This window comes from Zootoca vivipara, chromosome 16 (assembly GCF_963506605.1).
Source record: "Zootoca vivipara chromosome 16, rZooViv1.1, whole genome shotgun sequence".
Classification (NCBI taxonomy): Eukaryota; Metazoa; Chordata; class Lepidosauria; order Squamata; family Lacertidae; genus Zootoca; species Zootoca vivipara.
The window spans coordinates 7,518,581-7,544,920 of record NC_083291.1 but is presented as its reverse complement, the minus strand read 5'-3'; the positions used below and the strand labels follow the sequence as shown (position 1 = coordinate 7,544,920).

Below are 26,340 nucleotides of genomic sequence, written 5' to 3'. Positions count from 1 at the left end.
GTACGGGGAAAACCTTATTTCAGATATCTGATATATTGGTATATCACAATGTTTAGCTGGTGATATATAACAATGTTGAAAACCAGATATCGCCCAGCCCTAGGCTGCCTCCAGTCCTGTACCAAATTGCCAATATTCTGCTAATTGTTAGCACAATGATTCCTTCCAGCACAATGATTCCCTCCCCCAATTTGCTCTGGAGGATTGGAAACCCTTCAAACCAATTTGAGGAGGTGCGACGGCCCTTTCCCCCCTGGCGCCATTGGACCCGCCCTCATTTAAATATAGTGCACCCACCTCACAGAACACCAATTCCATTAATTCCTACAAACTACCCAGGTGGCGCTGTGGTTAAACCACTGAGTCTAGGGCTTGCTGATCAAAAGGTCGGCGGTTCGAATCCCTGTGACGGGGTGAGCTCCCGTTGCTCGGTCCCAGCTCCTGCCAACCTAGCAGTTCGAAAGCACGTCAAAATGCAAGTAGATAAATAGGAACCGCTACAGTGGGAAGGTAAACGGCGTTTCCATGTGCTGCTCTGGTTTGCCAGAAGCGGCTTTGTCATGCTGGCCACATGACCTGGAAGCTATACGCCGGCTCCCTCAGCCAATAATGCAAGATGAGCGCGCAACCCCAGAGTCGGTCACGACTGGACCTAATGGTCAGGGGTCCCTTTACCTTTACCTTTACCCCGGATTATCTTGTGGGGGGACTTGTGTGAGGGAAAACTTAATAACTTGGAGTCTCAGGCAGGTTTTGATCAAATAAACAAGAATGGCTGTATTAAATAAAGAAAGTTTATGACACAAAGTGGTTAAAACATGAGATACTTCAAATTGTAATGTGATTTCACTCCAGTTCTTTCTCAGTTGTTGCAGCTGCTTAAATCTTTGGTTCTTAAACAAGGTGGTACCTCCTGTCAAGTTATACACCCCTTAGACAACCCTACTCCTGAGGTACTCCAAGTAACAGACCCAAGGGATCACTACACCCATCTTAACTGGTTTGGGGAGTCTTCTCTTTTTGTAGAAGAATCTCTCCCCGCCTGGCTGGAATGAGACCTAAGTAGACTGTATCCTCACAGCTTCGACTTCTCCTGGCTCAGCCTCAGCCTCCCAGTTAATTCCTGGCCTATTACTCTTACAGGACACCACACACTATCCTTCACACTAAGCTCAGTGACTCCTTTTTTCTAGCTTTGATATATTCCTCAGAGTGGATGTTCCTACCCAGTCCCCAGAACCAACTCTCCTCTCACTCCCTACCTATCTCCCAACCTATTCTCCCAACCTCTATCCCAGAGGTTGGTAACCTCTGGCCCATGGGCTGGATGCTGCCCATGAAGGCCATTTATCCGGCCCACGGGCCACCCGTGAACTGAGCCGCCCGCTCGGCGAGTCCCCTGCGCGCTGTGCTAAACCAGCGCAGCGTGGCGCGAGGACTCGCTGAGCGGCGCTGGAAATGGCGCCTGCGCAATGCCGAAAACTGCGTCTGCGCATGCCCAGACGCCGGAAATCGCTTCTGCGCAGGTGCAATTTCTGGCGTCTGCGCAGCCACAGAAGCGATTTTTGGCGCTGCGGACATGCGCAGACGCCATTTACGGCATCGCGCTGCGCCCATCCGGCCCACGGACAATGTCCGTGGGAACGATCCGGCCCATGGCCGGATAACTTTGCCGATGCCTGCTCTATCCTAACCTAAAAAACTGTCTCTCCAAATCCTTTCCTTTTCAACCCCCTCTCCTGGCCAATCAGAGGCTGCCATGTGTTAACCGTTTGCTGGCAGGGAAAAAGAAAAAGAAGACACTTGGGGACCCAACCTGCCCAGCAAAACAAACTTTCCCGTCACAGGAGGTCCAATGGAAGCGGGGTGGGGGAGTTCTGCATAAGCAGAAATCCTTGTACTATCAGAACCTAGTGCTACGTTGAGTACAACCCAGTGGATCTTGCTTCTGAGTAAACATGTACAAGATTGCGCTGTTAGTCTCCCATCTGTTCAGTCCAGCAAAAAATAATAATAATGCATGTGACCCTGCTCATCAAGTTTTTCAGCTGCATGTTGCATTGGCTACATTTGGATGGTCACAATCTTGGTTTGATAAGGTGATACACGATTGAACCTTAAGTGCCCACGTGCAGCTGTTTTGCTATTCCCTTCGAGGAAAAGAAGTTAACTCAGCTAAAATAACAACGGATGTTTAATGCATAAATTGATGTGCATGTCTATGCATGTACATGTCCATTTCGAGGAAACTAGGGAAGGAGAGATTCAGAGAAATGGTACACGCAGTCACAGAATGTATGTACTCAAATAACCCCTTGAAGTGCTGACCAGCAACCCAATTTTCTGTAGTTTAAAAAGACAGTGCTGAAGTGCACAAAGAATACCAGCAAATGAACATGCTGCAGCGCTGACAAAAACCAGAAGTGTCAGTCCTATTAACCTCTGAAGCACCAGCGCTTCCTCATACATTTCTAAAAGCGGAATTAAGTGGAAAGTGCAAAATTGCAGGCAGCTCAGAAGAACAGTTTCCCAGCTTCATTTTGGCTCTTCAGTCTGTAACAGTCAGCCCAGTAAGATCCTTGGTTTGAAGATCTAGATCTCCTTGGAACAGCAGAAAGACAAAGAACTTTAGAAAGTGGTAAAGGGAAAGGATTAAAGCCTTTGTCTCCTTTACTTTAACTGGATGTTCCAGAGTCCCACAAGTTCAAGGTTCCTGTCTTTGTGCATGGTACATACGACACTTCATAATTCAGAAACTGACACGGGGAGAACCCCCAGTTTCTCAGATTGATGGACCATGAGTAATTTCCGGAGTCACATCCGTAGTTTTTGGGTTTGAAACAGGAAATACCGGGGTGGGTGGTGGTTGCGAATTGTTCTCAGAGCGGCTTACATAGTAAAGAGAGGTGAGAATTATGATTGCTTTTCACAGGCTTAATCACAGATTTGAACACACTTTCAGTCCTTAAAGTAAATCTAGCGTGCCTTTCCTTTCTCCCTTGAGACGGTGGGTGGACTCAACAGATTGATAGTTTGGATGGAAACAATGCCATGGATTTCAGAAGCAATAACATCACCATAGATATATTATGCAACACTTTGCTATACACTGAAGTCCAGCCAAGGGCCTTCTGGTGGTTCCCTCACTGTGAGAAGCGAGGTTACAGGGAACCAGGCAGAGGGCCTTCTTAGTAGTGGCGGCCACCCTGTGGAACGCACTCCCATCAGATGCCAAAGAAATAGACAACATTTAGAAGACATCTGAAGGCAGCCCTGTTTAGGGAAGCTTTTAATATCTGATTTATCATTGTATTTTAATATTCTGCTGGAAGTCGCCCAGAGTGGCTGGGGAAACCCAGTCAGGTGGGCAGGGTAATAATAATAATAATAATAATAATAATAATAATAATAATAATAATAATATGAGCTGGCCAGTATGCAAATACTTTTATAAACAGAGAAGCAGCTAAACAGCATTAGGATGGGCCAGATGGCGATGCGAACATTCGGCGGTATGATTTAGCTACGGCCAATTTAGGAGGCAAATTCACCTCTGGGTGGGCAACTGAGATTGTGAGAAGGCATTTCTCAGACAAGCGCTTCAGTTCATCGGAATAACCAGGGCCAATTCACACACTTACCAGAAGAGACCCCTTCTCTTATTTATACAACTTTTCACATTGCCTTTGCCTCGCAGTTGTATAAATAAAATATGTGGTTCACATTTTTTAAAACAACAACAACAACAACCACCACCACCACCAAGTGGTGAAATAAAAATTAAAACTCGAATGGAAAAGGAGCAAAGTTAAAAACCTTCCATCTTATTTTAACAGCCATTAGAAGCCGTGTGGAATAAGAACATTAGCCTGGCTCAACACCATCAGGGATGGAGCTAGTCTCAACTCCCGAGGGAGTGAATTACACAACTTGGGTTCTGCCACACAAAAAAGGTCCTATCTTACATTCCCACCCCCACCCCCCACAACCAAACATCTTTTGGTGGTGGTGGGATATACAACATGAAGGTGTGGGGAGAGCTTGTAACATGAGGTGTGGGTTGCATATGATTTGTGTAATCATTCTGCCCCCCAAAGGGAGAAATATCACACAAATCCACATGTACACAGCTTGAGTTTCATTTTACCTTATGCACATTCATGATCCATGTAGGTAGGATACATATGGGCACCGCCTGATTCATGGACCCAAATCCAATTTGAAACCCAAACTTGGAGCTTCACAGTTATTTACAAATAAGCATATAGAGGTGCACAACACACAAACCAACACAGACCTTTTCCTTCCAGTAAGATTCAGTGTGATGCAGTGGAAGCCTACTGGATTATGACTGGTTTGAGTGAGGTTCAAATCTCCGCTTAGCCGTAAAGCTCACTGGAGATTTGCCTAAAGCTGCAGGTGTGGTGTTTTTTTTTAAATGAGCCAAAGAATTATACAGTATCAGAATTACATACTCTTTAAAAACTGTCAGAATTTTCTTCTTTTTCCTGGGAAGAAATATGAAAAGGAAACAAAATGTTGGTAGGTGTTTACCTAGAAACATGCAAAATTATACAAAGAGAGTTTCCGAGCGTGGCAATTTGCAAGCAACGCTAGCAAATCTATCATCGTGCCAAAACATCAGTGAAGCTGTAAATCCCCACAATAGGAAGTAGCTGTTCTTAGATATTTCCTGTTATCTATTGCTAGAGAAATCTGGAATAGGGTTTTCCACGGAATGCTGTTTGTTCCAATTTAGCCGCGAAGAGTGGGTTTTCCCAGGGAAATCTGTGAGGCAAAGGCAAAATCGCTTGGACCTGTACTTTCTAGGCAAAGGGACAAGTGGAAGTGTGGACAACCCCCAAATTGGGTGGTGCTCCCCTAAGCCATAATCAGAATAGACACACTGAATTTCAGTGTCTGTATCATAGCTGTCAACTTCCGGATTGGAAAATAAGGGATCAGCAGCAGCGTGGCACCGGAAGTCGCTTTTGCGCATGTCCAGACATGCGCAGAAGCGACTTCTGGTGCTGGCTCTGCCCGATTTCTGGTGCCCAGACATGGGCAGAGCGGCACCGGAAGTCCAGACATGTGCAGAAGCGACTTCCGGTGCTGGGCTGCCCATGTCCGCATGTCTGGGCACCAGAAATCGCTTCTGCACATGCCCGGGCATGCGCAGAGGCGATTTCCGGCAGCACTTGGCAAGTGAGCGAGCAGCCAGCCGGGAGCCAGGACATTTACAGGGTAGTTTACAATCCGGGGTTGCAGCGGGAAACGGATTTAAATTCGGGGGTTTCCCGCCAAAAACGGGAGGGTTGACAGCTATGGTCTGTATGATCAAAGTTAATTGTTTATTAGCTTTGATGATTTATACTCCACCTTTTGACTGAAATATCTCCAAAGCGGCTTCCAATAGATTGTAAATATATAACAAAACCCACACATACGGAAATAACTCCAAGAGCCCAAGTCTTGCCATAGTCTCTCACCTTTTTGAGTACGCAGCTTTGTGCTTGACTTGCTCCTTTGGACTTTAATGGCAATTGCTATGAGTAAAAATAATGCCAGCAGACAAATTGGTAGGATGAATGAGATGGGAGATTTCCCCCCATTATGTTCTGGAGATATTTTATCTGTAAACAAGAAAATTAAAATATGTATATTATCCCGCACATGATCTGATACATTGCTCAGTTTGACCAAAGCAGCAGGATATAATTAATTTGGAATTTTAAAACCCCCCAACTGTTTTCATAATTCTCCCTGCAATTGAAGCTGTTTCTCGTATGGACAGCGAGCTAACGCTACGAATCTCACCAGGTGCTGTGATGCGACCAAGAACATTCATTGGTACATCTTGCTGGTGGTGCACTTTGGTATTTAACTCGCCCTTGGGACCAGCTGATTGTAGGGGCATGCTACAGATTAACGTGAAGCCATACCTAAGTTTTTACCTGGCAAAACCACTGATTTGTGGGCTGATGTCTCCTGATTCAGTTCCTGGTTCCAGAATGCACAGCTGTAGTTTCCAGGGGTGCTTGGTCTGACTCTCAGGGTGCTGGTTATGTTGAAAAGTCCATCACTTGTCATTTCATGTGTAGTGTTTGCATGTATGCTGGCGTTCAGATTCCTCTCATCATAGTGCCAAGAAACTTCAGCCAGGGGGTACCCTTCTGAATGGCAAGTTAAGATCAAGTCTTCTTCCTCTCTTCTTTCCTGTAGATTGATTCTTTTGTAGGGTGCTGCAAGAGGCGGAGGACAGTATCACAGAGCGCTTTGCAGTATTTTGGTGGCACTTTCCCCGCTTCTCTTCCTTTTGTTTGATTTACGCAATCAGGATATAAGAGAAGACCCATGCTTTGAACTAAGCAAGAAAGGACATTGCATACATTTTGCATTGAATGTGCACATCTTTAAAATACGTTGGAAGAAGCAAACCAGGAGATCTCGTTCAGGCATAACGAGAAGCCAAGGCTTTCTGCTTTGCTTGTCCTGATTGGGCCACGAGGTTAGCAGGGGGTTAGTTTTCTTGAAGTGAAACAGGAGTGCAAACTCTGCATACTTCTCTCAAACCTAGAGACACATACAGTGCTAACTAACCCTGCAATTCCAATAACACACACACGTGTTGAAAGTTGTAGCACATGCAAAAGCCACTCTTTTTTCTTCTTCTCCAAATTCTCACATAAATAACTGCAAATAATTAACTCTTTTTTAAAGATACGAAAGAAGTAGACCTAGAGGACCAACCACCATTGCATACAGCTGTATATACATAGGAGTCCTTTTCAAACCTTCTGCATACCTTCTGTCTGTTCAAAGCTGTGGAACTTTGCAACTCGCAAAGGCGACGGGAAGGATAAGGGGACAAACAAAACTAACAGTCTATAAGGAGTGGAGAATCTTCAAAGATTATTTAGAAAACTGTGGTATAAAAGGAAACCTCTTGGCAGAATTAGACTGACCCTTGTAGGAGACAAATAGAAGTCTGTAATGGTCTACAAAGAAATTATATACGAAAGATGTAACTACTAGACAAAACACAGTGAGATTAATTGGAAGTCATTTTTAACCTTTTTCTTTTCAGGTTTTAAATTACTTTCATGGTTGGATATATAAATAAGATAAGGTAAAGGTAAAGGGACCCCTGACCATTAGGTCCAGTCGTGACCGACTCTGGGGTTGCGCGCTCATCTCGCATTATTGGCCGAGGAAGCCGGCGTATAGCTTCCAGGTCATGTAGCCAGCATGACAAAGCCGCTTCTGGCAAACCAGAGCAGCACATGGAAACGCCGTTTACCTTCCCGCTGTAGCGGTTCCTATTTATCTACTTGCATTTTGACGTGCTTTCGAACTGCTAGGTTGGCAGGAGCTGGGACCAAGCAACGGGAGCTCACCCCGTCACAGGGATTCGAACCGCCGACCTTCTGATCAGCAAGCCCTAGGCTCTGTGGTTTAACCACAGTGCCACCTGGGTCCCTATAAATAAGATAGATCATGTTAAATTTGCTAATTTCAGCTTGGATGTTACAGTATTTATTTGTTTCTTTAAATGTATGTAGGTTTGCTTGTAAATTTTTGTATTTTTTTATTTCTATGTATTTCTCTTCTATAAATGTACTGATTTTAAACAATAAAGAGATATAAAAATTAAAAGGGGGGAAAAAGAAACAAAGGATTAAAATGACACGGTGTATTCAGCATTCTTACCTCCGGGGGAAACGAATGCTGCAAATCAATCTCTGAAATTCTCACTGCTTGGGTGCAATAATATTACAATATATATATATTGTAGGTGCTGCAGCTACCAACCTTCAACTTCCAAAGTAATGTACTTGTAGTCTGCTCCCTCGTATTTAACAACACAGATGTAAACTCCCGCATCTGTGGGCTTTACGTTGGCGATAGACAACAAGGAAAGTCCTTTGTCTAACTCCTCACGCGACAATGACGCTCTCCCGTGATAATCGGAATCCTGATGGGTGAGGTCTTCTTGGCCATTGTTGAGCTTGTAGACTTCTTTGTCCCCCAGTGACAGCTTTCTTTGCCACGAGACACTTAGTCCCATCAAATTTAATGGGGAATGGACTGGAAAGTGACATCCCATAATCACATCACTCCCATACTCCGCAGTGTAACGTGGCTGAAGAACTTTGACTGTGAATAAAGCTGAGAGGTTGAAACAAAGCATGAGTTTCTTATCCTGGAAGCGCCAGGATTTATGCGGAACAGAAGAAGCCCAGTTAGTCTGATATCAACAGAGTGTGGATTTCTGGTTGGCATGTCTTCTTCTTGTTCACAACTTACTGACATGACTGCTTAGTGACATGACTGCTTCAGTAGGGTAGCCCCTTCCCATGCCAATGTCACCACACTATAGTGTAAAGGTAATGCAGAATTGGGCCCTTTAAATGAGTTTCTGTAAAATCATGCCATGATTTGCTGCCATTTTTTTAAAAAAGTATTTGAGTAAATTTTCACACAACCAGGATCAAACTTCAAACTCCCATAAGACCAATTTCATGCATACTCAGGAACTATGCATTTAACACATTCAGGATGCTGATAGAGAGACGGGATATTGTAGACATCTTCTTCCTTTGTTGGACCCATAGGAGCCAAACCTTCGCCTGGCCTCCCCCCCAAAAGTTGATGGGTATTGTCATTCAATAGATGTGTGGCATGCCATGCCATGTGATCGATTATTAGGGCAGAGCTCAAATGGGCCCTCTAAAAATTTAATTCACATTGGCACTCCTGGTTGGACGATTGTTTAGCCACTCCTCCTTCATCATTTATGGTTATTGAACAGCATTTGCTCAGCCTAGGGATGCGGGTGGTGCTGTGGTCTAAACCACTTAGCCCAGGCATGGCCAAACTTGGCCCTCCAGCTGTTTTGGGACTACAACTCCCACCATCCCTAGCTAACAGGACCAGTGGTCGGGGATGATGGGAATTGTAGTCCCAAAACAGCTGGAGGGCCAAGTTTGCCCATGCCTGACTTAGCCTCTTAGGCTTGCCGATCAGAAGGTTAGCATTTTGAATCCCTGCAACGGGGTGAGCTCCCATTGCTCTGTCCCAGCTCCTGCCAACCTAGCAGTTTGAAAGCACACCAGTGCAAGTAGATAAATAGGTACCGCTGTGGCAGGAAGGTAAACGGTGTTTCCTCCAGGCTCTTTGTGTTGGACCAATTTGAATTACATGGAAGTGTACCAGGAGGGAGATTCTAAAATCATGGATAATTTTAGACATGGACATATTCAGGAACAGCGATGCAAAAGGTGACAGCCCCGCGCCCCCCCCCAAGCCCTGCTAACAGATTACTTCTTTTGCAGAGCGGATTTTGTTTCCAGTTGCCTGCCTTTTTGTCCTTGAATCCACAAGAAAATACAGTCCTTTGGGCATCACTACACAGGGGCGTAGCTTGGGGTAAGGGGGCTGCCTGGACAATGGCTCCAGGCACATTTGGGGGGGGGCGCATGAGGACCCAGCCAGATGGGCGGGGTATAAATAATAAATTATTATTATTATTATTATTATTATTATTATTATTATTATTATTATAATATTACACAGTAGCCATGCGCCCTTCAATCCCGGCCTTGCAAAGTGAGGGTGAGGATAGGGTCGAAGGGCGAAGGGCGCTGTCCTTCTCACACCACCCTCCCTGAACCACTCTATGAGGCTGGGATCACGTGCATGTCCTGGACCCCATGAGGACACATTCCATTGCTGTTACTACAGACCAAAGGCACAACCCATTTGGGACACAAAGTGACAGAGACCTAAGTACCGTAAGAGCATCTCAGGGCTCAGGAATATTTCCTGCGGACTGCAAAGGTGGAAGGAAAATGCCCAGCAGCCAAGAATTGCAACCCTCCATCCACAATGGTAGACTTTTTCTGACCCTAGCATTCAGGAATGTGTGACCCCACCCAAGCCTTCCAGATAGCTCTGAAGCTCTTAGACTTCAAATCCAAAGGGAAATGTACAACTCTTTGAGGATTTCATTGTAAACCTGCCCAAATGAAAGCTCTCACCTGCAATCATATGAAGATGGATTTCCAGTAGCACAATTGGCAGGAGCTTGGACATTTGCCTAGACATATCTGAAAGGCAATGTCGACATGATAAACATCCTACATTGTGGCATATAAACAACTGCTCTGCCAAAGAATGCATGTCTTCCCACTTAAAGCAGCTTTATGATTCAGTAATATACCCCTAAAAGAAGAGAATTTGACAGCTGAGATACATGTTTTGAACCTGACTTTATTCTCTGTTTTAAACTGTACTTTCGATGAACTATTAAGTATTCGTTTTATCTGATTTTAAATTGCATCATTGCTTTGCTGTAACCCGTTCTGGGTGGGTAAGAAATACAATAAACATGGCTCACAATTTGAAAAATAACTTTTATAAAATATGGATAAACTTTTGTCCAAAATGTATAACTTTCTACTAGAATGGGAAACAAAAGATGAGCTTGTTAAAGCTTCAATGACACACTGGGCAATAGATATAGGACACGATATAGAGCTCAACCTTTGGGAGAAACTTTGGAGAAGCGACCTGAAATTTACTGCATGTTATTCATTGAAAGAGAATTACCGTACCTGAAAATGATTAACAGATGGTACTTAATTCCGAGTAGGCTGGCTAAGATTGATAAAACAGAATCAGATGTGTTGGAAATGTAAAGAAATGGAGGAAATGTTTTTTCTCATGTGGACATGTAAAAAGGTAAAAATGTATTGGGAAATAATTTATAATGAATTGAAAAAAAAATGTTTAAAATTACTTTCACAAAAAAAAAACAGAGTCCTTTTTGTTGGGGATAACCAAGACTGAAATTCCTAGGTGTCATAGAAGTTTGTTTGTTTGTTTTCAGTAACTCCTCCCCCCCCCACTTCCCTCCCTCGTGCCTCTTCCAGGCTTCTGGTCAGAAAAGGTTATTTATGTATGCAACAATTGCGGCCCGTGTTTTGTTGGCCCCAAAAACGGAAAGTGAGCGAGGTCCCAACTAAAGAGGATTGACACCTTAAATTGACATAATTTATGGTAACATATAGAATAAGAGAGCAAGAAGAATATACATTTAAAGAAGAGTGGAAAACATTTATTGAATATATGCAAAATAACTGTGTACAGCTGAAAACACTGGCAGCATTGAGATAAAATCAACAGAGCAAATAATTTCTGATGGATGTAAAAGTGGGAAACTGATTTGAATGGTTGAATGGGATGCATGATAGGTAAAATGAAGCATGGAAAGAGACGAAGGGAAGTCATTGTTCCATACAATTTGCAATTTAAGTAATAAGGTGCCAAACTTGCAAGACTCCCCCCCCCCCAAGCTCCATGAACACATACCTGGCTAGCTCCAAGACGGCATCAGTTTGTATGCTTCATACAGCCTTCCAAGAGGAACTGTTCTAACCAACAGGAACTGATCTAGCTGCATGACAGCTGGAGATGTCAGCTAGTATAGGGTGTGACAACCAGGAATGGATGAATCAGCCTATTTTTCATCCAAATCACTCGCATTATGTGTTTAGTTGTAAGTCTGTCTCATCCCATAGCCACATTAATCAGAGAGAGAGAGAGTGTGTGTATGATCTCCCTCTCACAAAAACCACACTTAAATATGTACAGTCGTACCTCAATTTACGGCCGGGTTCCGTTCCGGAGCCCCGGCCGCTAGCCGAAAAGGATGCAGGGCAAAGCACCGCGTCTGCGCACAAGCGTGGAGCGGTTTGTGCTTCTGCGCATGTGCGAAGCGCGATTTAGCGCTTCTGCGCATGCATGAACTGCAAACTCGGAAATAACCCGTTCCGGTACTTCTGGGTTTGCCATAGACATTCGCCAGAATGGACGCTAGACAAGGCGGATGCTTGCGGAGGTATTACTGTACTTTAAACTTAACTTTCTATATACCGTATTTTTCCACATATAAGACGCTCCTCCCATGTATAAGGCGACCCCTATTTTTTTGGAACCCCAAATTAAGAAATCAACATTTAAAAATAGTTAGGGTTGCTGTATTTCAAGAGCCAGAACCCGAACCCCTGTGCATTCACCATCCGCTCCCAAATTTTGACTAATTTTTAAAGCAAAAAACCCCATCGTTTTATACATGGGAAAATGCGGTCATTTCCCCGAAACCTTTCTCTCTCAAAATATACATTTTAAAATGCATTTTGATATTGGTTTTGAGCCAAGAACCAACAACAGTGGTGTGGTCTCGGACAGGGTAGATGCAAGGAAACCAATTGGGAGGCTGAACCCTCATCACCACTGCAAGGGGCCACTGACGGAGGAACGGGAGTGCAGAGGGAGCGGACCACCCCCGGCACCACTATTTCGGTAGGGTGCCAACGCGGTGGGGCCCCCCGGACATGCGTGTGTGCCATACCTTCACAAATGGCACGCCCCGCCCCCAGAATGCGCGTCACGCCCCTGCTGGCGGTGTGCCACACCCTCGCAGGTTGCGTACCACACCCCCGGGATACGTGCCATGCCCCCGGGGGTGTGCGTCACACCCCCGGGGGCGCCAGCCACCCCCCCCACCTGCTCTCTGCCCCCGGTAGCAAAACATGCAGCTTCGCCACTGCAAGGAGCACAAATATTCGGGGCCAAAGGATGAGATATATTTTACATTTTCCACCTTAATGCTACACCCAATATTTGCCATCTGAGGTAGGAACTTCAGAGCACATCCTGATCAGGCTACCTTGTGCTGAAAAGCAAGGAAATGCAAGGCTGAGCTACGCTCATTTTCAATAGTTAGCATGATAGCCTTAAGTATATCATGAGCCTGCCCCATATCTTCTCCAGATGCAGCTTCTGCACATGCTGAGAGGCACACATTCCTTGACACAAATATGCTGCCATGAATGATTAAAAAAGAGAGAGAGCAGGCCAAGTAAGATTGGAAACTCATTTTTTCACCACTAGACCTCTGCTTTGAATTGCCCAACCTATGCTTCATGCAAACTCTCCATGGGGAACAGAGGGGACAACCCAGAAATAGTATAGATCTCACTCATCATTTTGCCCAGTGTTCTTACTTGTCACTTCTGAGATTAAGGGTGAAAAGGAGAAACGGGGAGGAAATGAGAACTCCAACCAGGAGTTCTGCTGACTTTACTGCCCCCAACTCCCCTGACCTATCCCCATAAGCATAGGTTCCTCCATGAAGGAGCCAGGCACCCACAAATTTTGGTGCCAAGGCCATGCACGTTGCATGGCACCCATGGCTCTGGGCACCCACGGTCACAGGGCCAAATTGGCACTCCTGCCCATCAGCACAGCACCACTACTGCTTGGAGAAGACCACTGCTTCCCCAACCCTTTCTGAGCTGCTGCTGTGAGGCACCAGATTCCCATGCGTACAGCGCATGCTGCTGCAGATGTGTGCAGCAAGTCTTGAACTGGCCAGGTGGAACATCTAACATGGACAGCAGTCTGCAGCTTTACCTGGATGTGTTGTTCTGCACAACTAGCTCATTAATTTATCACCTTTGTACCTTGCCTTTCCATAAACAATGCTGACAACATGGCCGACAACAATAAAATCTCCAATTAAAAATGTGTGTGTGTGTGTGTGTGTGTGTGTGTGTGTGTGTGTGTGTACAGAGAGAGAGCAGTAAAGCTGTCATGGGATAAAGAACATTTGTTATTGTTGTTGTTGTTTAGTCGTTTAGTCGTGTCCGACTCTTCGTGACCCCATGGACCAGAGCACGCCAGGCACTCCTGTCTTCCACTGCCTCCCGCAGTTTGGTTAGACTTATGTTCGTAGCTTTGAGAACACTGTCCAACCATCTCGTCCTCTGTCGTCCCCTTCTCCTAGTGCCCTCAATCTTTCCCAACATCAGGGCCTTTTCCAGGGAGTCTTCTCTTCTCACGAGGTGGCCAAAGTATTGGAGCCTCAGCTTCAGGATCTGTCCTTCCAGTGAGCACTCAGGGCTGATTTCCTTCAGAATGGATAGGTTTGATCTTCTTGCAGTCCATGGGACTCTCAAGAGTCTCCTCCAGCACCATAATTCAAAAGCATCAATTCTTTGGCGATCAGCCTTCTTTATGGTCCAGCTCTCACTTCCATACATCACTACTGGGAAAACCATAGCTTTAACTATACGGACCTTTGTCGGCAAGGTGATGTCTCTGCTTTTTAAGATGCTGTCTAGGTTTGTCATTGCTTTTCTCCCAAGAAGCAGGCGTCTTTTAATTTCGTGACTGCTGTCACCATCTGCAGTGATCAAGGAGCCCAAGAAAGTAAAATCTCTCACTGCCTCCATTTCTTCCCCTTCTATTTGCCAGGAGGTAATGGGACCAGTGGCCATGATCTTGGGTTTTTTGATGTTGAGCTTCAGACCAGATTTTGTTAACATTTGTTATAGGACAGTCTAAAAACTGGGGAGGAGGGGCAGACTTTGGACTTCGTTGGGTTTTTTGGACTTTGTCGGGAGTGTTTTTTTTACTACCACCCTGGAGTCTACCAATGGGAGAGAGCAGACATACATTAGGAATTAATAAAGATGCCTCTGAGCACAAACTCAGGGCAAAAAGTTCGTGATCCGTATCAGAACCACAAGTCCTTCCCACCGTAGTCTACTCCTGGTCTCCGCCTTAGGGTTCTGTTGTGGCTATGTATACTAACTTCAAAGCACATTGTAAGTAAGTACACACTATTCTAGGCTTGCCATATTTTGAAGAGCAAAAAAGAGGCCTGGGGTGGGGGGCAGAGAGGGATGTGGGAGAGAAGATGCTTGCCTAGATAGCCCTATAATGCCAGTGTACTGGAAGAAGCAAAGATCACCATGAAGCAACAATTCTTCAACATCAACTTTGTTGGACTGGTCATGTTGTTTGGATGCAATGATTCTTCAACATGGTCATGTTGTTTGGGTGTGTGATTATTGTCTTCCAAAGCAACTACTCTACTCTGAACTTAAAAATGGAAAGCGTAATGCTGGTGGTCAACAAAAGAGGTTTAAAGACTCTCTCAAGGCAAATCTTTAAAAAATGTAATATAAACACTGACAACCGGGAAACACTGGCCTGTGAACGCTCCAATTGGAGAACAGCTTTTACCAAACGTGCCATGGACTTTGAAGATGCTCAAACTCAGGACAAATGGGAGAAATGTGCTAAGAGCAAGGCACGTTCGGCAAACCCTCATCATGATCAACTCCCGCCCGAAAACCTATGTCCCCACTGTGGAAGGACATGTGGATTCAGGATTGGCCTCTACAGTCACTTACTGACTCACTTTTAAAACCGTGTTTATGGAATGACAATTTTACTCGGCTACAAGTGATCGGCAGAGAAGAAGAAATATGGCTTGATCCTTCAGGATCCTTGTTATGGACCTATGGGCTCAGCCCAGAAGCTTTAACCAGTGTGTCATGTTGGCTCTCAGCTTCATTATCGAGATAATCCTCTAAGGCCCTGTTCCCCCTCCATCTTAAGCACAGGATGTAAGTCACAGGATGGGGGCTTTCTGATGTTGACAACAAGAAAGGAAGTTCAGCCTCATCACAGCACTCCTTTTGATGAACTGGTTTCCCCCTCCAGCATATGACTTCGAGATTATTGTTGTTTTAGCCTAATTGTATGCATTTTATTGTTTGGTATTGTTTTAATTTCCTATCACATTGTTTGCTTCCTTGATTTATTTTTCTTTTATGGGAAAGAAGGAGACAACTGTTGAAAAAAAGTAAAAGAATAACCAAACACACATGTCTGAATCAGCTCTTGTCCAATTTTAACACTCCCGGAATGGCAGTTCCAGAGCGCTCACATGCTCCCTTTAGTACCAAAGAAAAAAAATGAGGACATTTTGGCAAATTCAAAAAATCCGCCTGGACAGAAATTGTACCACTGAAAAAGAGGACCTATGGCAACCCTACATCCCTTCTCCTATAATACTGGGCACTGTAGTTTACCCCTCACAAAGTTAAAATTCCAAGCCATCCCTTAACAAACTACAGTGCCCATAATTCTTTGAGGGAAATAATGTGTTTTAAAGGTATAATGGGCACACATCCCTACTTTAGACTGGGAGGAGACTGTTAGACAACTGGGGGTCTGATCTACTGCAAATCACCTAGAGATCTACCAGAGATCTAGTTTCTGCCCACTGCATAATGTCAATAAAGACATAAAAATTCACACACACACACACACACACACACACACACACACACACACACACACTCCTTTCCTTGTTTAAAGTTTTGGCCATGATTAATCTTCACCAATTCCCTTCACATCTCATGTTTTTCTTTATGCCAAGAGAGTTGCCTGACAATCCAGACAAATTATTTGTTCTAGAGCGTATTACAAATACTGATGTTCTGTATCAGAATTATATTCACCTCAAGATTTAAGGCAGATCTCCTCCACAGTGGAATTTGTTTTCCCAGGCAAAAGAGTACCTCCTTGATGTCTGTGCCTTGAGACAGTCAGAGAGGAACAAGGTATCATGCTTCATTGCCAGAGTCTCCTCTCGTGAATAAAATGCTGAACTTCAACTACTAGCTTTTCTGAGGAAAGTGGTTAGAGTCAGATGCCAGCTTCTTTCGGGAAATGAAGTGCTTGTGGTTTCTCTTTCATTTTAATCTGACCTACATGTGCAGCACGAGCATGGCTTTGTTTGAAAATAACAGCAAGCTGACAGCTGTTCAGCACCCTGAATTTGGCTTATCCAATGTGGACTCCTAGGTGATGAATGACAAAGATTATGGCTTAACTTTGCGCTTTCTTCTCCGATTATGCTGTCTCTAAGCCCAGAGAGACTCTCTGCAAAAGGAAGTGGTGAATGTGTATTGTAGTTTTCGGGGTGGTAGGGAAAACATAAGGAGGAGAAGGAGGAGGAGGAGGAGGAGAAAAGGAAACTCAGAGTGCTATAGTTTTTACGAGTTGGTGAAATAACACCCTCAAATGGACTGGTTTTAGTTGGAAAAGAGTATGTAAACTTCTTTTTTTAAAGGAGCCAAGAGCTTCCCTCTTCAAGTGCCTGAATGCAAATAACTGATGATGCAAATATGCAGACCAAATAATAAATATATCATCAGAAAATACATCCTCGTTCATGAATATGTTGTAATGAGCACACTGTAACATTGCTGTTATCATCCTACTTTGCTGTCTCTGTCCATCTATGAAGAAAACACCAATAATGTACATCTTCATTATTATCTAACAAAATTTATATACTGCTTGATTGTAATAAAAACTCTAAATGGTTGACAAGAAATCCAGGCAGCTGACAAGAAATAATGATGAATCAAACGTTCCTGATATAAATCCAGTTTTTCACATTATACACCCAAATTAGGAAGTGCACTGATACGTAAATGACCAATCATTTCGTATACCATAAAATAAGGACTGTGAAGTAAATATTTTCAAAGTCCTGAAAATCTGGACTCTTGTACCTTAAAAAACAACAACAAAGTTCTAGGTCTCATGGTAGCATGCATATGTTTAAAAATATAACGTGACGCAAAGGATTCTCTGTGGCAAATTTGAAAAAATCCCAAATCCTTCATGTTTCACCTTTCATAGTTTTAGTCCCCAAATATTTCTCAAGGGCTCTCAAGTGTTTTGAGAAGAAATGTTGCCCCCTCTTTTAACCAAGTATATTTTGGCAACCTAGCAGTTCGAAAGCACGCCAGTGCAAGTAGATAAATAGGTACCACTGCGGCAAGAAGGTAAACGGCGTTTCCATGCGCTCTGGCTTCCATCATGGTGTTCCGTTGCACCAGAAGCGGTTTAGTCATGCTGGCCACATGACCCAGAAAGCTGTCTGTGGACAAACACCAGCTCCCTCAGCCTGAAAGCAAGAGGAGCGCCACAACCCCATAGTCGCCTTTGACTGCTCTTAACCATCCAGGGGTCCTTTACCTTTTTAAAAATCTTTATTCTGGCATCCAGCATGTTAATGAAAACCTTGCTATGTTACATGCATCTTCATGACACAAATGACTCGTTTCAGGATTTTTCGCAAGCGACGGGGCTCCTGTGCGGAGCAGATACACCACAGCATCACATGTTCCTCCCACAATGCCTGAGCATTCAGCATTCACCTCTGTAAGGAGAAGTTGTACACCCAAAGACCTACCCATATTCTGGAACCATTCTGCGTAAGCCTTGGCATGTACAGTTGTGCAGGCAAAGGCCAGAATCTTTGCAGGTGTTTGTTCTGTGTTTGCAGCAGACACCTGGGGAAGGAGTGTGTGATGTCGGGTGCGACGAATGCCCCCCTCTCTATTACTAAAATGTGACACAGGAATCCAGAGGTTAAGCCACACACACTCTTCTCCCGCCCCCCGCCCCCAAATAAACCCTTTTATTCTTGTGGGTTTATAAGTAAAGAGACTCTCCTTCCAGCTCACGTGGCCTGGTATCAAAGAAAAACTCTAGGCTGTTTAATAGAATAACCTCCTGCCACCAGTAAAGGGTCTCTCTCTTGGCTTGATTCCCCCTACTGCAAAAGTTTGCCCTTTCCACGCTGGCAACTTGTGGACACCCCAGGTTATCTTCCTAAGCCTCCTCAGTGTTACTCTAAGACACAAACCTTTGCCTCTTTTCCTGAGGTAAGTTTTGTCCTCTAATGAGTTACCACTTCTGTGAGTCCCGGAAAAATAATGACGATACTTCTTGGCACAAAAGAGAAGAATTTTTATTAACCTTAGAACATAGTTGTTTCTTTAACGTTTCATGTGTTTATAAGATATGTTTCAGTTGTAGATAATCTCTGTCAAACATTTAACATCGAGCCTTCCAAAACCTCATCTAGATTCCCCACTATCCTGGCCTCTATACTTTCTTCTTCACACCTACCCACTCCCTCTCCCTCTCCTCAACTCACAAAACCGCTGCTCCCTCCTTTTAAACTGGGAACAGTCCCGCCCCCACCAGAATGTTATATCAGTCAGGCTGGAGGTGGATGAACTCTTTTCCAGCCAGGTAGGTGCTGTGGGTTAAACCACAGAGTCTAGGGCTTGCTGATCAGAAGGTCGGCGGTTCGAATCCCTGCAACGGGGTGAGTTCCCGTTGCTCGGTCCCAGCTCCTGCCCACCTAGCAGTTCGAAAGCACATCAAAGTGCAAGTAGATAAATAGGGACTGCTCCGGCGGGAAGGTAAACGGCGTTTCCGTGTGCTGCTCTGGTTCAAAAGAAGCAGCTTTGTCATGCTGGCCACATGACCCAGAAGCTGTCTGCGGACAAACGCCAGCTCCCTCAGCCTATAGAACGAGATGAGCGCCGCAACCCCAGAGTCAGACACGACTGGACCTGATGGTCAGGGGTCCCTTTACCTTTACCTAGGAATAAATATTTCAAAACCGTGTCAATCCGTTACATCAGGGCGAGACTATTCAGATTGGCCCAGCTCCTTGCTCTTCCACTGCTCAACACAGGAGCCAACAACAGGCCGTGGGGCATGGATTTTTCACTCTGAATAGCCCTGTTAAACAAGGTTTCTGACCTAGTTCATATCCTCCAACATTTCTCCGATTAAACTTGGGGCCACCCTAGTCCATAATCCGAATAATAAGAATTATTTTATTATTTTTACCCCGTCCATCTGACTGGGTTGCCCCAGCCACTCTGGGAGGCTTCCAACATATACAAAAACATAAGACATAATACTTAAAAAAAAACAAAAAACACTTTCCTATACAGGGCTGCCTTCAGATGTCTGCTAAAGGTTGCATAGTTACTTATCTCCTTGGCTTGGGAGGTAGCCTAACTCCATACCCTCCAACATTTCTCTGATGAAAATAGGAATGCCCTAAGGAAAAGCGGGACATTCCATGATCAAATTAGAAACTGGGACAGCTTCTGTAAATCCGGGACTGTCCCTGGAAAATAGGGACACTTGAAGGGTCTGCTAGTTTATGCCAAAGTTGCCTCCATGCTGTATTTCTAAATTCTAAGTTGAGTGGCTACACTTTGGATTAATGATCCACCATCATTCTTAAAGTAACTCGGTTTCCTTGAGGGAAGTGGCTGAAGATGCTATTTTCCCCAGCTCTTGTGATGATGTCACAGAAGCAAGAACTGTTTACTGCCCTCATGCAAACTTAGATGTATAAATGTTCCTCCATTTCTGCTCGTTTCCTGACTGGAATCTGAGCAACCATTATCTTGTTGCACAGCTGCTTTTTTGTTTTTACTTTGGCTTTTCCTCAGAAGATCGTTTAAGAAATAGACATAATCACATGCTATCTCACAATCATGTGCCTGAGGGGAAATCACGGGTGTCATAACCAGAGATGTTTTGCTTTTTGCCCAACACAAATAACATGGAAAAGATCACATGAAAAAAAAATCACTCAGCATGCATAAAAACATTTGTAACATTTCTTTTTTCACTGCATTAACTAGGATATCTTGTAGTTGCACAGATGGAGATGGGGGCGGGAAAAGGTTTGTGTTCTGGAGAGTCGAAGTTTTAAGATAATTGCATTTAAATTATGAAGCGGCGGGGGAGGTCTATTCTATTAAAAATAAATAGTCCAATTACAAAAGTAAAATCATGTCAACACAGAAGAGCCCTTTGGCAATCATTAAACAGATAATACTGTACAAGAAAACAACAGCAGACAAGATTTAGGTATGGTGAGGGGGAATCTATAGGAAAACACTAAGAATAAAAGGAGACTCTGGTCAATAAACACCAACAGATCGCCAAAGATGTCTGGCAAATTGTCCTCATGGCCTTGGAAGAACTCCATGGAGAAACCTAGACAGCATCTTAAAAAGCAGAGACACTACCTTGCCGACAAAGGTCTGTATAGTCAGGGCCGTCTTAAGCATATCTGGTGCCCTGGCACCGTGGTGCGAAGATCCCTCCAGCGCCCCTCCCGCCCCGTTTCCCAGTGCCGCTGTCTGGTGGGCACAGTGTTTTGCGCAGCTGCCGCAGGCACAGCAGTGCGGCGTCCCCCTGCGCCACCCAGCCTTGCCGTAGGGGCGGCCCTGCTTATAGTTAAAGCTATGGTTTTCCCAGTAGTGATGTATGGAAGTGAGAGCTGGACCATAAAGAAGGCTGATCGCCAAAGAATTGATGCTTTTGAATTATGGTGCTGGACGAGACTCTTGAGAGTCCCATGGACTGCTAGAAGATCAAACCTATCCATTCTGAAGGAAATCATCCCTGAATGCTCACTGGAAGGACAGATCCTGAAGCTGAGGTGCCAATACTTTGGCCATCTCATGAGAAGAGAAGACTCCCTGGAAAATACCCTGATGTTGGGAAAGATGGAGGGCACAAGAAGAGGACGACAGAGGATAAGATGGTTGGACAGTGATCTTGAAACTACCAACATGAGTCTGACCAAACTGCGGAAGGCAGTGGAAGACAAGAGTGCCTGGTGTGCTCTGGTTCATGGGGTCACCAAGAGTTGGACATGACTAAACAACAACAAGACTGATGAGGCTGATGGTCACAAAGGAAGCAGTCAGAGCAGGATTACAATGAGGCTCACGCAGAGCATAGATTGCAAATGCCTTTTCTCCGCACACAGAAACGCAGGCCGGGCACCCTACCTTTGTTAAGGTACCGTATATTCCGGCCTATAAGACGACTGGGCGTATAAGATGACCCCCAACTTTTCCAGTTAAAATATAGAGTTTGGGATATACTCACTGTATAAGAAATACGACCCGACGTATAAGACGACCCCTGACTTTTGAGAAGATTTTCCTGGGTTAAAAAGTAGTCTTATACGCAGGAATATACTGTATGTTTGCACCCCTGCTTTAGAGCACAGTGTTGTTTTTTTCAGTGCATTTCACAGCTCTCCCCACCCCCGCTAGCTGTTCACACCAGCAATTCAATTCATTTATTTTTGTGTACATACTGGGGGACATGGGGTGGGGGTGGCTAGGGTCTTTACCCCTATGCAAATCGCTTCACACTTTGTCTAGAGACAAAAATAAGATGAACCACTGGAAATGCAGTGAGAGTACAGTAAGTGGTGTGTGAACAAAAACAAAAAAGTTCTATACAGTGAAAAACAAAAAGTTTTATACAGAGCTCCAGGGCAGTCTCGAGCAGGTCGCGCGCCCTGGCGCTGAGGGGCGGAGATCGCTCCGGCGCCCCCGCCCTCGCAGGGCGCAGCATGGCTTCCGCGCGGCTTTGCTGCGCAGCGCCCAGCCTACCGGCCTGGCGCCCTAGTGCCCCGCGCCACCGGGACTCTACCTAGAGCCGGCCCCGCAGAGCTCGTAAAAGTCCTGCAACAGAAGTTAATCTATAGTGTGCTAATATTTGCATTTTGCTCTCGGGGACTGAGAGCCTGTCAGTGGTGTGAAGCTGTTCAGTGGGCCAGATAAATATATAATGCCGGTTTACCCATCTAGGATCTTTATCCGAGTCCCTGAGTCCCAAGGGTTGTGTCGGCTGGCCAATCCTTATCAGGAAAAGTGAAGGTGGAGGAAGGTGACTTTGTGTGGCCCTTGTGACAGGAGCCTTTGAATGCCTATTGCCATCTCTGAGGTACATTTATGAATCAGTCCCACATAATGGTTTCATAATACAACAAAGCTGACTCATGGGAGCACTCTTATCCTCTAGAGGTTTTGCAACATGAACCTTTGTCAGAAAGTCCCTGCTCACATCTTGACCACTAGTCAGCTGACGTTCTTTAGAGTGAGTATTTTCCTGAGATAATAGCAATCATTGATTTGGGAACCATTTCAATTAGAGATACTGGACTCACAATAATAATAATTTATTATTTATACCCCGCCCATCTGGCTGGGTTTCCCCAGCCACTCGGTGCGGCTTCCAACAGAAGAATAAAATAATCTATTAAACATTAAAAGCTTCCCTAGACAGGGCTGCCTTCAGATGTCTCCTAAAAGTCTGGTCGTTGTTTATCTCTTTGATATCTGGTGGGAGGGCGTTCCACAGGGCGGGTGCCACTACCGAGAAGGCCCTCTGGCTGGTTCCCTGTAGCTTGGCTTCTCGTAGTGAGGGAACCGCCAGAAGGCCCTCGACGCTGGACCTCAGGGGACAAAGGTACTGCTCTGTGAATATAAGTGTGAGTTTTGCAAACAGTGGAGTGAAAACAATAATTCAATATTTAGGAGTTTTGAATTCAGTAAGTCATTACAGTATCTCTCCCCTGTTGTTCTTGCCCTTACTGCTCTGTGTGTGTGTGTGTGTGTGGTGTGTGTGTGTGTGTGTGTGTGTGTGAGAGAGAGAGAGAGAGATGAGACAAACCCATTGACTTCTTCCCCTTCTTTGTTTCCCGATCACTGACTCCATTCCCTTCCAAATGTTGCAAAGTGAACTTCTATAGCAGGGAGGCAACTGGACTACAGGTAGAATCCTTGTGTAAATTAGTACCCTGATCTTCAGGAGGTCTGAAGAAGGCACTCCTGAAAGTAGACTGGATCTGCTCCTGCCAGAACACCCAATGGCATTTCCTTGAAGATGGGCACTGAGCCTACCTGGCTAGCTCGCTGGCGGACTCTGGCTCAGGTGCCTTCCCAGTTGTTAGGGAAACTTGTCACGAGACGGTGATTAGCTGTGCCTGTTGAATAGCATCCTGAAGGGGAGGAGGCAAAATGACTCCACCTGCAGCTGATCAGCCTTCACAGAGGAGAAGGCACTGTTGAGAACCAGCTGGCTCTGGCCTTCCTAAGCAGAACTATCAGCAGCACTCAGGTGCTGGAAACAATGCCTGTGGTTCCTAGCCCTACCTGCTGCTTCCTGCTCTCCCTCTGGACCCTTGACTCTGTGATCATCAGGATTTCCTAACCTATGGCTTGTCAACTATGTATGTGGCTTCTGCTCTTAGGCAAGAGTTCCTCCGAGACTCTTGGTCCCTCCTTGATCAACAACAGAACTTTGGACAGGGCTGTAACAAAACCTTACGGACAGGAAGCAGAGCAAGGGCTGTTTCAGGCATCTCTCCCACCTCGGTGGGAATGTCTAGCATCAGTGGGGCAGGGATGCCTCCAGTTGAACTCCTCAGCCTCTCCCCTGTGTCAAGCTCAGCACTTTCATACTCTCCCTCCCACCAGTCCTACCAAGAAGTTTCCATGGAGCTCGTCACAACTTTGAGCGTGGCACAGGTGTTCTGTTGGTTCCTGTTCAATATCATCAGTTGCTCCAGATCAGCAATGCTCCTGTGACATGTACACGACATTGCATTGTTGCAAAATATATGCTTCTTGCAATTCCTTCCTCAACGGGATAGTTGTTGATAGTTCTTTTTTCCTTTATTTTCCTGTGCTTTCCTATTGTTTTCTTTCGGTTACATATATGTGCATGTGTCTATCCGTTTATGGAAAAGGTTAATACAAATTGCATTTTTAAAAAAAGCAAAGCCAGAGCCAAATCACACAAATATTGTTGGAAACTGGTACAGTTTTATGCCTTGCCCTTTGCACAAGCTAATACAAGCTAGTCTACCCAGCGCTGTCTTAAGCATACCTGGTGCTCTGGTGCAAAGATCCCTCCGGTGCCCCCCCTTTCCCAGGGTTGACCCTTTTTTAGGGCTGGAGGAGGCGGGCAGCGGCTGGAGGGTGGCCCCTCCGGTGGGGAAGAGGAGGCTGGACACGGCGCCTCCTGGCTCACCTGACTGCTTCATGCCGCGGTGGCCACAGCCAGCAGCACACCGAGTAAGCGGGGGGTCTGCGCCGAGCGAGCGAGGGTGCATGCTCTGCTCCCGCCAAGCATTGACTTGGTTTTTCCCTTTTAGCCTTCTGACGCCCCACATAATTCGGCGCCTGCAGGCTAAAAGGGAAAAAACAGAGCCGATGCTTGGTGGGAGCGGCGCACGCACCCTCGTTCACTCAGCACGCTCGTTCGGTGTTCCCTGGACTCTCACCTGGCGCCCTCTAGAACTTGGCGCCCCGGCGCCCCACACCACTAACCTCAATGGGTAAGACGGGCTTGAGTCTACCTTGCAGACAGCAATTGGAAGCCTCTGATCTCATCTGCTTCAGGTGGTAAGTGAACTTCCTCTTGAACTTTCTTAGCTTCTTTCCCCACTGGAAGAACACTCCCAATTCTTTATTCTCCACCCACGTTCCCACCCCTGTTGACCGATAAGTTATCAAAAAAGAAGCCCTCTCTCTCGGCTGTATCAGTGAAATGTTTTTGCAAAATTTCCCAGGCGTGACACAAAAGAGAGATTTGTTTGAACTAGCATTAGGAACGAAAGTCTTTATTTAATTCACTCATCAGACTGTGGGGCATGTTTGCAAGAAGGATGGTTGTGCTGACAGGCTAACGAGAAGCAACAATGGATGAAACCTTATTTTAAAAGGTCAGTTGTCATATACCGTAAGCCTATTGTCACACATTTCCAACACCCACTCTGGTGCTAAAGCTCAAAAACAGTGCAAAAGTCACTATTAGGATGAATAAATGTTCCATAGGTTGGTGTGAGACGCGGAAATAGCTGCTACAAAGCTTATGTATCAAGCAACATTTAAAAAGTGCCTTTAATCATTGGTATTTGAAGCATTTATAAATTTTAAACATATTATTGCATTTATATTGTTACATGCCACCTCAATCTCTGAGTGGTGTAGTAGGGCAGTGTTTCCCAACCTTGTGCCTCCAGCTGTTTTCGGACTACAATTCCAATCATTCCTGGCCACTGGTCTTGCTAGCTAGGGATGATGGGAATTGTAGTCTCAAAACATCTGGAGGCACAAGGTTGAGAAACACTGTAGTAGGGAACAGATTATGGACAGTAGTTGTTTCTGAGGAACAGTAGTAAGAGCAACACCAAGGTCCATGGTAGACCAATAACCTTTTTTACTCCAGCCAAGAGCACAATGCTAACCAAAACCAAAGGCTACATGGTGAGAAAACAGAATACTTCCTTTTCCCTCACTTTCAGATCAAGTCACTCTTTGGGGCAATCCTAGGGCATGCCTGGGATTTGCTTGAAGAGCAACAAAGGCAGTTCCGAACTGACACAACAACACTTTGCAATCTTTTTATTCCCCCAACATGCACGCTTACCAGAACCCTTCATCGGGCAGAATGGAAAAAAAGTCAGTTTCAAGGACACAGTAGTGAAGGTGGTTACTAACACTTGGAGGGATTTCGAGTAGCTAATGGCCAAATCCTAGGAATGGCTTAGACATCCACACACGGAGACCCTCCAAATGTCCCTATTTTCCAGGGACAGTCCCATAAATACAGAAGCCATCTCGGTTTCTGATTTGATCCTGCACATTTCCTTAGGACGTCCCTATTTTCATCAGAGAAATGTTGTTGGGTATGGAGTTATGTGACCCCCTGAGCCAAGGAGATAAGTAACTATACAACCTTTAGAAGACATCTGAAGGCAGCCCTGCG

At 45.1% G+C, this 26,340-nt stretch overlaps 1 protein-coding gene across 7 annotated transcripts; it reads right to left on the bottom strand.

Moving 5' to 3' along the window:
- Positions 1 to 779: 779 nt before the first annotated feature.
- Positions 780 to 24,999, bottom strand: LOC118075403 (programmed cell death 1 ligand 2). Of its 7 annotated transcripts, XM_035097352.2 has the most exons (7): positions 16,443 to 16,952; positions 10,041 to 10,109; positions 7,813 to 8,169; positions 5,943 to 6,242; positions 5,490 to 5,633; positions 4,476 to 4,508; positions 780 to 2,601 (listed from the first exon to the last, which is right to left on the bottom strand). In XM_035097352.2, exons 1-6 carry the CDS (start codon positions 16,489 to 16,491, stop codon positions 4,489 to 4,491), a joined length of 939 nt encoding a protein of 312 aa, XP_034953243.1. In that variant the 5' UTR covers positions 16,492 to 16,952; the 3' UTR covers positions 780 to 2,601; positions 4,476 to 4,488. The 7 variants fall into 7 exon arrangements, with proteins under 7 accessions (XP_034953243.1, XP_060124805.1, XP_060124806.1 ...); XM_060268822.1 differs by lacking the exon at positions 16,443 to 16,952 and adding an exon at positions 24,900 to 24,999 and having other exon boundaries at positions 780 to 4,508; XM_060268823.1 differs by lacking the exon at positions 16,443 to 16,952 and adding an exon at positions 24,929 to 24,960 and having other exon boundaries at positions 780 to 4,508.
- Positions 25,000 to 26,340: the final 1,341 nt, after the last annotated feature.

Coding starts and splice junctions, on each gene's coding strand:
- LOC118075403 (XM_060268818.1), bottom strand. CDS start 16,491: ATGATACCTTGTTCCTCTCTGACTGTCTCAAGGCACAGACATCAAGGA. Junction 10,110..16,442: donor AAGGCACAGACATCAAGGAG/GTACTCTTTTGC, acceptor ATTGCCTTTCAG/ATATGTCTAGGCAAATGTCC. Junction 4,509..5,489: donor AAAGCTGCGTACTCAAAAAG/GTGAGAGACTAT, acceptor ATTTCTTCCCAG/GAAAAAGAAGAAAATTCTGA.